A 14368-nucleotide genomic window follows, 5' to 3' on the forward strand; every position below is an offset into this window, starting at 1 on the left:
ACAAGTTTACAACCGATAGCGTCGTGATAAAAAGAACCAACATAAGAAAATTATGAAACGGCATGACAAGCTTAGTTAAAATTTGATTATATATACTTGATCATATAAAAACTCATTCCCACAAAAGTGAGTTTTGAGCCTTTATTGAGCATACAAATACAAATCTTTACACTAAATGCTCATTTTTCGTTTCTTGTGTGAATAGCCGCTTGGTTCGTACGACTCTAGAACTTGCCACAACAATGCATTCCCGGTCCTTACCAACTTAAACCCGAGTAAGTAAATGATAAAGGCATTAGGACTAACCTTTTTTCTTTCTATACCATTATTTTTCATTTTTTTACCACCTACCCAAAATCCCCCTAGTTAACCCCTTTGTGCCTAAACCTTTTCATTTCTTAACCCAAAACAATCACCCCTTTTACCCACCTAAACCTTTTTATTTTAACCCTTTCTTTTAGTAACAAAGCTCGGTTTTTCTTATGACTTTCCAAAAAAAAAAAATATATAGTTGATGAAACCAAATAAACAAACAAGTTCATCAAAATTAACCTTGTTTGAAAGAAATGGTTCATCAAAATAAAAAAAAAATTGTGAAAAATAAAAAGTCTATAAAAAACCGATGCTTTTTACACTTTTCGCCCTTTTTCTAACCACTAACCCAACCACCCACCTTTAGCCCAAGCCTAACCCTTCACCCAAAAAGTCCTCTTGATATTTACAAAGGTATATAGTTAAAAAGGAGGAGGATTGATTGCTTGGCAAGCCTATAGTAGGAGTAAGTTTCATGCCGCTCTCGAGTGATTCACTAAAACAAATACACCTTCGACCGAGTGTTGAGTGATTCCCCGTGAGGTATGTGAACTTGTATATAAATGGAATTTTAAAAAGGCATGTTATGCCCTAATAAGTAATTTATCTTATGAAACGTTTTTAATAAATCATGACGAATAGGATTGTAAATAAATAAAAATAAAACTTAAATAAAGAATCTTGGAAATCCCAACACTCTATGACAAGTCCAAAAACCTTCTCTTCTACCCATTCCATTCGGGAGTGAAAAAGCCACATTATAAAGAGTTTTGCTTGAGGACAAGCAAAGATTCAAGTGTGGGGGTATTTGATGTGCACAAAATGCAACATATAAATTACATCAATTGTGGCATAAAACTAACCCTTTTTTAGTACTAATGTTGGAAAAAGTGTGCTTTTGTCTTCCTTTTGTATTTTCAGGATTAAATGAGCTCAAATAAACAAAAGAAGCAAAAAGACAGCAAAATCTAACATAAATACAAGAAAAGGAACAAACGTGGCATGCCCGACCTCCCGACAGCATCTTCCCAAAGCAAAACAAGAAGACAGAAGACTGAACACGCCCCGTGCTCAGCGAGCACGGGGACGTGCCCAAGTGTCAGCAGAAAAGACAAAGTGGTAGAAGCTTCTACACCACGGGGACGTGCTCAGCGGACACGAGGGTGTGGTCAACTGTTGCAGACGCATTTAATGAAATTGCAAATTGCAATTAATGAAGAGAGAGAGTCGGATGGACACGGGGTCGTGCCCGAGCTTTTGTTCAGCCTATAAATAGGAGTGCTTGGAGCTCTTGCAACTGATCCCTTGGCACACCACCTCTCTCACACTTCACCCACCACCCACCACCATCACAACACAATCATCCACCACCATCATCCATTGTCCATCATAGAGTGTGTGAGTCGTCTCGGGATCCAAGATTGATCGTAAGAGTTCTTGACAATCAAAGGCCATATTTGCCTAAGTCTCTTACATCACTTGGTGAAGACAAGTGTTTAGTGTAATACTTTTTATTTTTAATCTTTTGCACTTTTTAAATTGGTTTTGTATTAATGACTTTAATTACTAGTTTCTTATGTTGAAGGTGATTCTTCCTTATCGTTTGTCTGTGGTGTCTTGGCAATATTTTACTGTCTATATAAAATAAAAGATTTTCACCATTCATATCTCCACGGTCTATATGGAGGTATGTTGGCTACCTGGTCGGGGGTTAAGGGAACGGTTTGGTAAGAGTCTTGCCATTGTTCAGTGTATAGATCCTGCAAAGGACCTGGGTCAAATTTAGTAGGACCTCCTTCAATACCCAACGGTATTGGATGGCGGGGGTCCAAACTCTTTGATCCCCTCATAAGTTAAACTACTATTAAAACTTTAACCCGGCTACTTAGGACTGTATCCCTGCTGACTCAGACTACTTAGCCGAGGGTAACGTCGCCTTCAAAAGAGGGGCCTACCACATTATGCATTAATAACTTAATTAATTATCTTTCAATAATCCGACCCTTTAGGATTGTATCCTTGCTGACTCAAACTACTGGGTTGAGGGTAACGTCACCTTCAAAAGAGGGGCCTACTACAATAACTAAGATAATCTCTTAAACAAGTGCAAAAGTGCGAAAATAATCAAAGGTTACACTGCACACGAGTCGGATCCAAGTGATTCATCTTGTCTATCTGTTTTTATTTTTATTTTACTTTTCAGCATTTTAGTTAGTTTTATTTTTCTAGTTTAAAAATCTTTTTCTAACATTTTGATTTGATTAGACGTTGAGAATAAACCGGTACTAAAAGCTTTTGTGTCCTTGGACGACCTCAGTATCTTACCAACACTATACTACGTCCATGATGGGTGCACTTGCCCATATGTGTGTTTAGTGTTAGTGAATATCGTGTTTATTAATTTAAAACTTGGCTAAAAGTGTAAAAAGGGCTTAAAATATATACCTAAAATATATACACACTTCACACGCATCAATTACAGGGTCTGATTCCAGCTATGCTAGCTGTTTTTCCTAATGGTGAGCACAGATTTTGTTTGAGGCACATCCATGAGAACATGAAATCCAAGTGGCGTGGAGATCTTTACAAGAATTTGCTTTGGTCAGCCGGAAGGAAGACATCTATTCCATATTTTAACAAAGCTATGGAAGAAATTAAGACAACAGAACGAGCTATGTATGACTGGCTGAATGAGATCCCATACACCGCTTGGTCAAGAGCATATTTTTCTAGAACAGCTAAATGTGATATGTTGCTGAACAACATATATGAGGTTTTTAACAGACAAATCATAGGAGCAAGGGACAAGCCGATTATCACATGCCTAGAATTCATTAGGGAGTACATGACCAAGAGGATAATGAATGTCAAGAAATTGCAAGCAAAGTGTATGGGGCCACTGACACCTCATGCCACTGAGGTCTTCGATGAGATCAAGAAACAGGCTTCTGAAATGTTTGTTTTAATGGTTGATACAGACAAGTATCAAGTAACAGGCCCGAGATCACAATGTGTTGTGAATGTTAAACATAAAACTTGTGCATGCAGGAAGTGGGATTTGACAGGGATGCCTTGCAAACATGATGTTGCAGCCATATGGGATATGTCAAGGAATAGCATTGATGCTGGCATACCAGAAGAGTGGGTTTATGATGTGTATTGGCTGTCAACATGGAAGAAAGTTTATGAGAATGTGATAGAGCCAATCAATGGGCCGGAGATGTGGACTCCTTCACAGTGTCCAACAACACTCATCCCACCAAAGCATCATACACAAGTTGGAAGGCCAAAGAAGAAACGAAAGAAGGCATTTGGTGAAAAAGAGCTTGAGCAGGAGTTCGACAAAGGAGGTAAAATGACCAGAAAGGGAACCAACATCAAGTGTGGTAAATGTGGGAACATGGGTCACAATGTCAGGAGCTGCAAAGGATAAGGGGTGAACAATCCACTGCTTCACAAGAATCACATACTGCCACTCAAGGTGCACCAGTTTACAATCTTTATGAGTGACGAAAGTTTTTTATGGTTTGTAGTATCTGTAGTTGTTTGGTTGTTTGTCAAGTTTGTTAAAGACAATGTTTGTTTTCATTTCTGCACATTTGACTATGGTTTGTAACTTTAGACTATGTTTGTAAGTTTATTATGTTGTCATGAAGATGTTTGGTTGTTTGCATATGGTTTGTAACTTTAGACTATGTTTGTAACTTTATTTCTGCACATATAAGTATGTTTGCACATGGCTGCTTTATATTCACATTTGTGTTCAAACAAAATTTCGGCGGAAAGTGATTCGATTTCATTGCAACATTTAGTACAAATTCCTTAATTTAGTGGTCCAAAATACAACATACAACAAAACAAATCTAGATGCTGCTTTCTACCCTATTTCCAGTGACAATCATCTAAACAAGACCAATCCGAATCAGAACCATGCTCCCCTTCATATGGATTGTGGTACCAATCATCCTCTTCATCCCAATAGGTGTAATCCCATGCATATTCCAGCACTTCAGGGTCATAATCCTTTGTCGGATCTCCGAATATCTTTTCATTATCTGTTTCTTGTTCAATGTAAGGTATGAGTATCTCAGAGTCTTGATCCTCAAAGTATACATAACTGTCTGGTTCTTCGGCTGTAACGACGTCTACATCCTTAGCAATATCTTTCTCATTCTCAGCAATATCTTTCTCATTCTCAACAATACCTACAACATTACAAACAAGCTACCAAAACAGAGATAAAGTAAGAACTTGAAAAGGACCATTGCATAAACTGGAAAACTCATAACTCAAATACAATTAGGGTCAAAATACACAAACTAATCCAATTTCTTTACATTTAACTACTTAAGCAAATAAACTAGAACAATCAAGACCCAAGTAATCCCTAAGTACATCTTCAAATTGAACACATCGCCATTCTTGTACTGAACCAACTGGTCTTTGCACTTAGCCAACTCATCCTTATCTTTAATGCTTTGAATTAAAGCAAGCATTACCTCTCGACAAATCGGACATCCCTGTTCTTCACCAACATCAGCCCATCTGAGGAATCCACATCCTCCAACCTATAATCGGACAACATTAGCAACACCACAACTCAGTAATAATCACAGAAGTAGTTTCAATAAGCATAAAACAAAATTCACTTACACATCGAAGATACCATCTTCCAGGATTAGCCTTCGTTTCTGATTGTTTGTAAACAGTTTGCCCACCACAAAGACAGATAATGTCTGAAGGTTGAGTTTTGGCCATTGTTTCCTTCGATCGAAGCACAGAGGAAGAGAAGCTAGACATGTTCAGCAACAACGAATTAAAAAGGGCTTGCAGATTGGGGGGGGGGGCGATTAAATAATTAGGGCAAAATGAGTTGAACAGCGATGGTTGAAGAAGTGTTTGAACAACGATGGAATTAGGGCAAAATGAGTTGGGTTGGTTTCTTAAATGAGGAAGACGAAGGGCAAAATGGACATTTCAACAAGGACTAACGGTAATATTAACGTTGGCTGGACGGAGGGGGTAAAATTGCGACATAAAATCAACGTTGGGAGGGAGGGAATTGTAATTATTTCCATGAAGGGGGTCAGAGTACCAATTGGCTTAAATCTCAGAGGATAAAATTGCAGTTTACTCTAAAAAGAAAGAATACACATGCTTATCTTCTTTTACTTTACAACCAAACAATTTTCATTATTCAACTAATGAAATACACGATAACCTAGTTTAATAATATAATTTTTATACATTAAATTCCTTGAAAAATGTGAGCATAGCGTATAAACTACAAACCCACAACATTTTATAAAATGAATAATACTTTATTTCCACTTATATCGAATTAAACAAAAACCTTTCTAAAATAAAACAAGCAGCATGGTCAAATTGACTCAAAGTCCCACAAGTACTACACTTTTCTTGGTACAATCAACCTGTTTGGATATTAAACCACCTGACAGATTCCGTCATCCCACGGTGGTTAACCGCCGTATCTCCGCCCTCAATCTTACAACACAATGCCGATGTACATACACTTCACCCACCTTCCCACGTGTCATTAATCTTTTAAAAACATCTGGATCTCACCCATTTTCTTTACACTTCATTTTGTACCCATCTGAAACATGAATTTTGTTGAGTTCTTTTGGGGTTAATCGATTGTAATTTTTGGGTGTTGATGGGATCGAGCACCAGTAAATCGGTTGACCCTGAAGCGGTGGTGGGTCGCCGGAGTTTTTCAAGAAATGTGTTGCAAACGACGTCGTGTATTGGACAGGCATCTGGATGTTCTGATAGCAGTGATAATGATGATGACGTGGATATTGTTGATGAACAGGTTAATTTTTTTAATCTGTTTATGCAATTTTTGTTGATTTAAGCCCTTATGTTAGTGAATTTTTGTATTATGGATTTAGGGGGGGGGGGGGGGGGTTAGTTGAAGTTTATTGTTTATTTGTTTAGGATTAGGAAATTATATTTAGGAAGGGGGTGTGGTTAGTACACCTCGCCAGTGGCGAAACTTTAGATTTCCGACCGGGGGTCGAAAACGTATATACCTAAAAAAAAAATTATAAAACCAGAGGGTCAAAAACGTATATACCTAAAAAAAATCTATATGAAAACGACATACCGGACGCTACTGAGCGAAAAGTTTGGGGGGTGGGGCGCCCCCTGGCCCCCCTATGCTACGCCCTTGCACCACCCCGAAGCTTACGGGCTGTGTAGATGGGCGAAAAATGGTCATATGGGTGTATGACCCATATTGGCTTCTTACCTTTTCGTAAAGGAAAGGATAAACAAACACCACTGATACACTATACACACACCACTGACAGGTTGTACGGCCGGTATAACATTTTCTGTACAGTTATACAACTTGTATAACACTATATAGCATGTATAACTGTATAAATGGGGCTGTTCAACAATAAAATAACCTTCTATATGAGCCGTTTTGCGAGTTGTTTTAGGTTTGCTGCAACAGTTATATGGCGGTATAACTTTTACTAAAACTAATAGATGTGACAGGATAGTGGTCTGAAAAAGTTGTACGGTCCGTATAACCATTATACTGCCTGTGGGGGTGGTGTATATATATAGCCATTGGTGAAGCATAGTGGGGGCGGCCGCCCACCCCCCCCCCCCCCCCCCCGAACTTTTCGCTCAGTAGTGGAGAGTATGTCGTTTCCGTATAGAAATTTTTGGGTATCTACGTTTTCGACCCCCCGATTTATAGAAATTTTTGGGTATATACGTTTTCGACCCCCCCGGTCGGAAATCTCAAGCTTCGCCAGCACCCATTAGGAATCCCCTTCATTATTGCATGAACATGATTATTGTTGATTAAAAGTTGTAGTATTTGCGCATAAATGCCGAGTGAATTTAACTGTTCTTATCGTGAGTAATGAGTTGATTATGGTTGGGTGTAAAATGTTTTGCTCCATCAAGATTTGTGAAGAAATTAATGATGCTTGACATGTACTCGACTTGCAGATTGAACCGATGCGATTTGTTTTGACTTTTGACAATTGAATGTCTAGTGGCTCTTTATGTTAAATTTTATCACTTAAGATAATATCTAATCGTTTCAGGTATCTAATCATCCCCCTAAAGAAAACGGTATCGTCGACAATCATTCCAACACGAGTTCATCAAACTCGAAAGGTAGATTATACCGAAACAAACATGTCAAAACGAAACGGGCTGATAAACAGGCCCACATACCTTCCGAAACACATTTTGGCGAATGGGGTGAATCAAGCCTGAGCGGTACCGTTTCAAGAAACGGGAGTGGTTCTTCTCGCAACCCTTCACGCCGGTTTCTTTCTCATTTTAGTTTCTTTTCCGGTAATCTAAGCTCATGTTCGTCAAGGGCGTGTATGGATTCTTCTACAAGTTCCATAATATCGAATGATGAGAACGTTCGTTCCAGTCGTTTCAGCAATAAAACTAGAACCCGTCAAGGTTGTGAGATTTTTCCGTCATGTTTCATGCCGTCATCTCCTGGACCACAAGATGTCGATTCCGGTTCCGATTCCGGTTCTGATAATAGTGATTTAAGTTCTATCCATGGGTTGGATCGAAACGATAATAATTACAATGGAATGGAATCTAATCAACGATATGGTGGTAATAGGCGAATGGAAGCCCGGGAGCCTATCGAACAGAATGTTCGGTTTAGTAGAACTTTAAGTGTCGGAAGACTTCGCGATAGAGTTCTTAATAGACCAACAAATTCTGAATTAGCATCTCTCCCGTTGCAATCGGAACATGAAATGGGTGAAATGGGATCACGTGTGTCTAATGAGAATGTGACGGGAACCGCAACTTCTAGTTATTCTTCGTCCACCGAGGCTAGTTCATTGTACGGGAATCGCGATTTGGAAGTTGATTACGTGGGTGCTAGAGAAGCGAGTTATCCGAACCTTTTGGAACATAGGGCAAACTTTCTTGAAAGAAGAAGAAGAATAAGATCACAGGTACAAATGGATAAATTGATGAATTTAAACAAACATTTGTGTATATTGTTGAAGTTCCCAGCTTGGTATATTAAGTCCTTAAACTTGTCTAAAGCGCACGTGTTTTTGAAATTCATTATAAAATAATTACCTGTTAACTCTTAAACCGGTCAAAGCAAGATGGTAAATTTTTTTATAAGAATGTTGAATGTCACTTTATCAGCTTATGACCAATTGAAAAGTTAAAAAGTCATTATTTAAAGTAACAATTCGAAATTACGTGCATTTTAGACAAATTTAGGGACTTTAACATGCAAAAATTAGTTTAGTGACTTTTCATATATCTCTTACAAGTTTAGGGACTTTAATAAAACAAAATTAGTACGCCCCGCTTGCGGTATGCGCATATAATGTATATATGTGTGGGCGCTCGGGGGCAAAAGTGAAAGTGCACAAATTTTAACGTTATTTTACTAATTTCGTGAAAATAACGTTAGACGAGGGGGATGGTTAATCATGTATCATGTGGTGGCGTTGATAGCCGAAAGACAAGGGGGTACATGCACTAATCGGCAGTTGTCTCAATTGCTGAGTGTTATGTGCCTTATGTCCAAGGCTTGATGCAAAACTACTATCGAGCCGGGGGTCTCACTGGAAGCAGCCTCTCTATTCCTACGGGGTAGAGGTAAGGCTGTCTACATCTTACCATCCTCAGACCCTACCTTAGCTTTGCTATTGGTGGGATTTACTGAGTATGATGATGATGATGAATAAAACAAAATTAGGTTGACTGACTTTTTCATGAAAAATAAGAAAGTATAGTGGTTTTTTATGGTATTTACCTTATTCTTATTTATAGTATGGGTTTTTTTTTCTTCTTTTATTTTTTTTTTAAATCCCTATAAAGTATTTATATAAATTATTTCTTAATCATTATGACTTCAAGCTACAATAATCAGTTGCATAACGCACATCCAAACACTTTTATGTGTTGACAAGCTTTACTTGATGTAGGTACATGCATTGCAGAGGATGGGAAGTCGTTTCGAGAATCTATCAGGTCACGAGAGATCTTGCATATTATCTGGTCAGCATCGAACGGGTCATTGCACATGTCGTCTCAATAATCAAGACCCAAATAATGCTAGGGGTAGCATATCAAGAATTGTATTATTAGCCGAAGCTCTCTCTGAGGTGATATCATGTTTTAACAATGGCGCTTTTATATTTCATTTTTTAAGCACTTCATTATGTGTTAAACCTTTTGTACTTATTTTAATCAGGTTCTGGATGAAATTCACCAGCAATCTGTATTTTCTTCGTCCCGACACACATTGTCTTCAATTGGATCCGTTCCTGCTCCGACTGAAGTCGTGGAATCACTTCCTGTTAAACTTTACCGCAAGTTGTCAAAACATTTAAACGAAGAAGATGCACAGTATGTATATTATTTTCTCTTTAGTTGCTATATATTTTTTTTGTAACAAAAATGTTGAATTTGTTATTTAAGATCAATAAAGATTAACTTTTAACTAAAAAAGCGAAGAAAGATTAATGTTTTATTTGTTACGTTTGGTTTTTATAGATGTTACATTTGCCTTGTTGAATATGAGGATGGAGATGAAGTTAGGGTTCTCCCTTGCCATCACGAGTTTCATAGATTATGCATCGACAAATGGCTCAAGGAAATTCACAGGTGCGTTTTTGCTAATGTTTTGTTTGATCACTTTTCCTATTTTATCTGAATTTCTTGCGATGTGCCCATATCTATGTTGTCAAAGACGCAAGGCGCAGGCGAGGCGCATCGGCCTTGCCCGGAGCCTAGGCGCATGGCGCAAAAAAAGCGTGGGCTTTTCTAAGAAAAGCGCACATAGAGAAAAAAAATATAAAAAATATGTTATGACCCCGAGATCTATGGACGTAGTTTTTAAAAGGCTTACTTTTGCTATTCAAAAAGGGGTAGCGGCGCAGCTTGTTGCCCGTTTACCAACTATCTCGATGTAAATTACTTATTAACGAGATTCGTCTTACTTCTATGGTATTGTTATGGGGATTGTTTCACACAGTCTTTTTTGTAAAAATATGTTATGCTTTGAAAATAAATAAGATTCCACATATATATATATATAAAAAAAACTATTATACATGCCATTTAAGATCATGTAGCTAATAGTTAGTAGCAAAAGTTTAGGACTTAATGTTGTAAGTTTTGGGTGTGTGAATTTCTGAGCTTGAATTTGGTTTCGTTTTTAATATGGTCATTTGTTCTGTTTTACCTTTTTTTCCTCAGAACCGTTAAAAAAAGCCCGCCTAGGCGCGCGCTTTTTGCGCTTTTGACAACATAGGCCCATATAATGTATATATGTGTGGGCCCTCAGGGGTCAAAAGTGAAAGTGCACTAATTTTCACGTTGTTTTACTAATTTCGTGAAAATAACAAAAAAAGCGGGGGATGGTTAATCATGCATCATGTGGTGGCGTTGATAGCCGAAAGACTAGGGGGTACATGCACTAATCTGCCTTTGTCCCAATTGCTGAGTGTTATGTGCATTATGTCCAAAGCTTGATGCAACACTACTATTTAGTCGGGGGTCTCACTGGAAGCAGCCTCTCTATTCCTACGGGGTAGAGATAAGGCTGTCTACATCTTACCCTCCTCAGACCCTACCTTAGCCTTGCTATTGGTGGGATTTACTGAGTATGATGATGATGATCTGAATTTCTTAGCAAGCACATGAATCAAGCTTTAGAACATGGTCAGTGCATACTTTTTTTATTACATGTGACTACTTTGACCCGTTAACTTATATATATAAATCGGTCCATTTGGGTAATGTTTTTGTGTCCCAAACAAGTTAATTTGTTAAAAGGGAAACAGGTCGAATGGGTCAAATTATTTGAAACTTGCTAACAGTCTATTTTATTGTGTATAACTTCTTAAATCATTTTATTTTAAAATTTATCTTATTATCATGACATCATTGTTTTGTTGTCGTAACTAACAGATTAAGCATTTATAATAATTTATAAAAGGGAACAAAAAAGTGGTTGCTATTGCCACCTGACCGGATCTGACCAAGGCTGTAAACGAGGCGAGCCAGGTTGGGCTCGGGTTACGCTTGTTTATCTTAACAAGCAAGCTCGATCCAGCTTGTTTATTGAAAAAATAAATATTTTTCACATTAACATATACATGATGCAGAATTTATAAGCTACAGACTATAATTTATATATATTATTTATTTGGGTTATAGTTTAGGTTAACGGGCCGATTACGAGCGACCCGCGAGCATTTTGAACATCTCTAGATTTGACTTGTTACCTAATCCTCCGGAGTTTTTTGTCCTGAGGCCGCGGGCCTGGGTTTTCGGAGCTGCATTCGTGTCTGCAGGACGTGACGCACGAGTTCTCAAGCAAATCCCAGCTGAGAAAATCATTTTTGGCACCCCCCTGCGCGCGGGTAGGACTTGTGGTAAAACATGTCATAAAGCTACAATGGAGTAGTAAATGTTTTACCTTATAAACAACCACTCACTTTGTCCCCACACCGATGTGGGACAAAGTATTTACCCCACCTTTTGAGACTTTCATTCCCATACCTAGATTTCTACCACCTCTTGATGAACATTTATTTATTTTGCTATTAATATTATATAGGTTCTAGAATTCTAGTATATATATGGGCTCTAGATATGAATATAAATATATATATATATATGCATGATATTATAAATTAACTGCATAGATGGCATATATAAAAAAAATTATATAAACATCTGGCGCCTCGGGTACGAAAAGCCCACCGCTTTTGCGCTTTGCGCCTCAATTTTAGACCTCGTCGCTTTTGTGCGCCTCTCTCTTTTTAAAACCAAGGTTGCGGGAGCAACAACTTACAATACTAGACCATTATTTTGATTCTTGCATCCATAAAGTTTTCTTGATTTTAGGATTCATCTATATAAAAAGCGCTAACCTTAATAAGTTTAAATTCACTTGATGAAACAGGATTTGCCCATTATGTCGTGGCGACGTATGCAAAACCAGTTCGTTGCCTGCTGAGGGTTTACAGTAATAAGTACCTCTTTCTCTCGTGGACCCACAGATGCTGCACCCTACAACAGGGTGTGACCGAAAGTCAAAATCTCAACCGTTAGCGTTGTGATCACTCTCGGGGAGTTTTTACCAGGTAATTGATTTGTGGTTGAGTTTCTTGACTTAAACGTGTTGTAGAAAAGGATAGAACTTTTTGTGTCGGGCATTTTGCTGCCGGCATTCTTGTAAGAATAAAAGAAAAGCTTTGTTTTGGCTTCTTTCTTAGAGGCTTTAATGAATGTATTATGTTGATCGTATTCTTTGAAGCTTCAGTGTCAACCTATAACTTTCTATCTTTCAGTTAAACATCTTTGTGTGTGTAATTGTAAAAGTTGTACTGATTGTGTTTAGGGGTTGCCATGAGGAGGGGGGTAACAGTTAACACTTTAAGAGATATCCACCGATCCAGTGCCTTCTGTTCCCTATACTACCCGGTATAGCGAACACTTCAGAAACTCCTGCCTGTAATTTCCGCACCCATACTTCTTCCCTAAGACTACCCGGTATGGGCTCACGTCCTCGGTCCTCCGCCACCTAAGCACCATAGCGCCTCCAACACCACTGCTGGGGCGCCATTGAGGGGCGCTAGCTATTGTTGAATCCGTTGAGTCCTTTGTGAGCGCCAAAGCTTGGAAAGTTTTTATAATTAATATTTTACCGTTGGCAATGGTCAAATATTAAAAAAAAGAATTTTTTTTCCTAAACTCCTCTATATAAATCCTCATCTTCTACCTTCTTATACCATAAATCGCACTTTTACACTACAAATCAAGCAACCCTCTGGTATTTTTTGTTTATCAGAATTAAAATGGTTAAAATGGTGCGCCGATGAACCGAGGAAGAGGACATTGCTTTGGCTACGAGTTGGGTGCATGTTGCGGAGCATGGGCAACCTCCAGATTCTGTTTCAACTTAGAACACGGCACACTTTCATCAACAAGTGGGTGCAAACAATTGTAATGTGTATCACATTACTTGTGGGTTTATGACGATGCGAACACTGTGTGGAAATTTGAGAGGCTCCTTATCAATGCTTTGAACAGGGAAGAGAGCCTAATGAAAATCAAGAGAATGGTGCGGTCCGTGTCGAATTCCAACAATTTCAAAACACAAGTTTTCATCATTTAAATTAAGTCGTTAATTTACGTATTATCTATTGTTTTGAACGAGTTGGAGTGTGCCAGTGCGTTGCGGCGGGATGTTTATTACAATGTTAAAAAGAAAAAAACTAAGCTCGGTAAATAACTAACAACTAAATGGGTAAATAAAAATTCTAATCATCAAATAACGTACATAAGTTGCAAGGGTTGGGATTAAATAAATAGTTTCCTTTGCTAACTTGAAACCAATTATCCTGTTAGCTAGAATATGTCCATTTAAAGTTAGGTTACTAAAAAGAAACGGGTCTACAACACAATTTGAATATTCAAATTGTAACATCTCATCAATATGTTTGTGGAGGAAGACATCGGCTTTTGCCTTGTCTTGATCGGTACAATCATTTTTCTCCGTTATTGTTTCCAAAACACCCATTGATTCGAGATGTCGCTTAACATGTGCCGTCCACGGTATATAATATTCTCCGGTGATGTTAAGAGCCGGGAATTCAATTTTTGCGATATTTGTCATTTTGTTGCTAAACATAAAATATTAAAATCTAAATACGCATTAAAAATGAGATAACATACATAAGTACAGCTACAAACAAATAAATGAATACATAAGTACCAAAAATATGAGGTGGAAGTTCATACATTAAGCTTGGTAATAATACTAGTATTATGCCGGCCAATATTAAAACCGGGTGAATCATCTTTGATTTTTTTTTCTTGAAAAGCTTTGAGAAGAAGAGTGTTTGTTGTAGAAAAGTGAGATTGATAATTGGTAATTTATAGTGATAAATTATAACCGTTTTGCAACGGTTATATTACCATTTTTATAGTCGTTATATAATGGTTATATATATATATATATATATATATATATATATATATATGTATAGGGGAT

The 14368-nt window shown here is 37.8% G+C and overlaps 2 protein-coding genes across 2 annotated transcripts; both read left to right on the forward strand.

Annotated features, from left to right (window-relative positions):
- The first annotated feature begins 2809 nt into the window (after nt 1-2809).
- On the forward strand, nt 2810-3745 carry LOC110901750. The gene has a single exon (XM_022148539.1). It carries the CDS (start codon nt 2810-2812, stop codon nt 3743-3745), a length of 936 nt encoding a protein of 311 aa, XP_022004231.1.
- A 1952-nt stretch (nt 3746-5697) lies between these two features.
- LOC110899395 lies at nt 5698-12652 on the forward strand. Its single transcript, XM_022146277.2, has 6 exons — nt 5698-6148; nt 7404-8291; nt 9285-9464; nt 9554-9708; nt 9856-9966; nt 12275-12652. The coding sequence occupies exons 1-6, from the start codon at nt 5990-5992 to the stop codon at nt 12339-12341; spliced, it is 1560 nt and encodes a 519-aa protein (XP_022001969.1). The 5' UTR covers nt 5698-5989; the 3' UTR covers nt 12342-12652.
- Nucleotides 12653-14368: the final 1716 nt, after the last annotated feature.

Source organism: Helianthus annuus, chromosome 13, assembly GCF_002127325.2.
Source record: "Helianthus annuus cultivar XRQ/B chromosome 13, HanXRQr2.0-SUNRISE, whole genome shotgun sequence".
Lineage (NCBI taxonomy): Eukaryota > Viridiplantae > Streptophyta > Magnoliopsida > Asterales > Asteraceae > Helianthus > Helianthus annuus.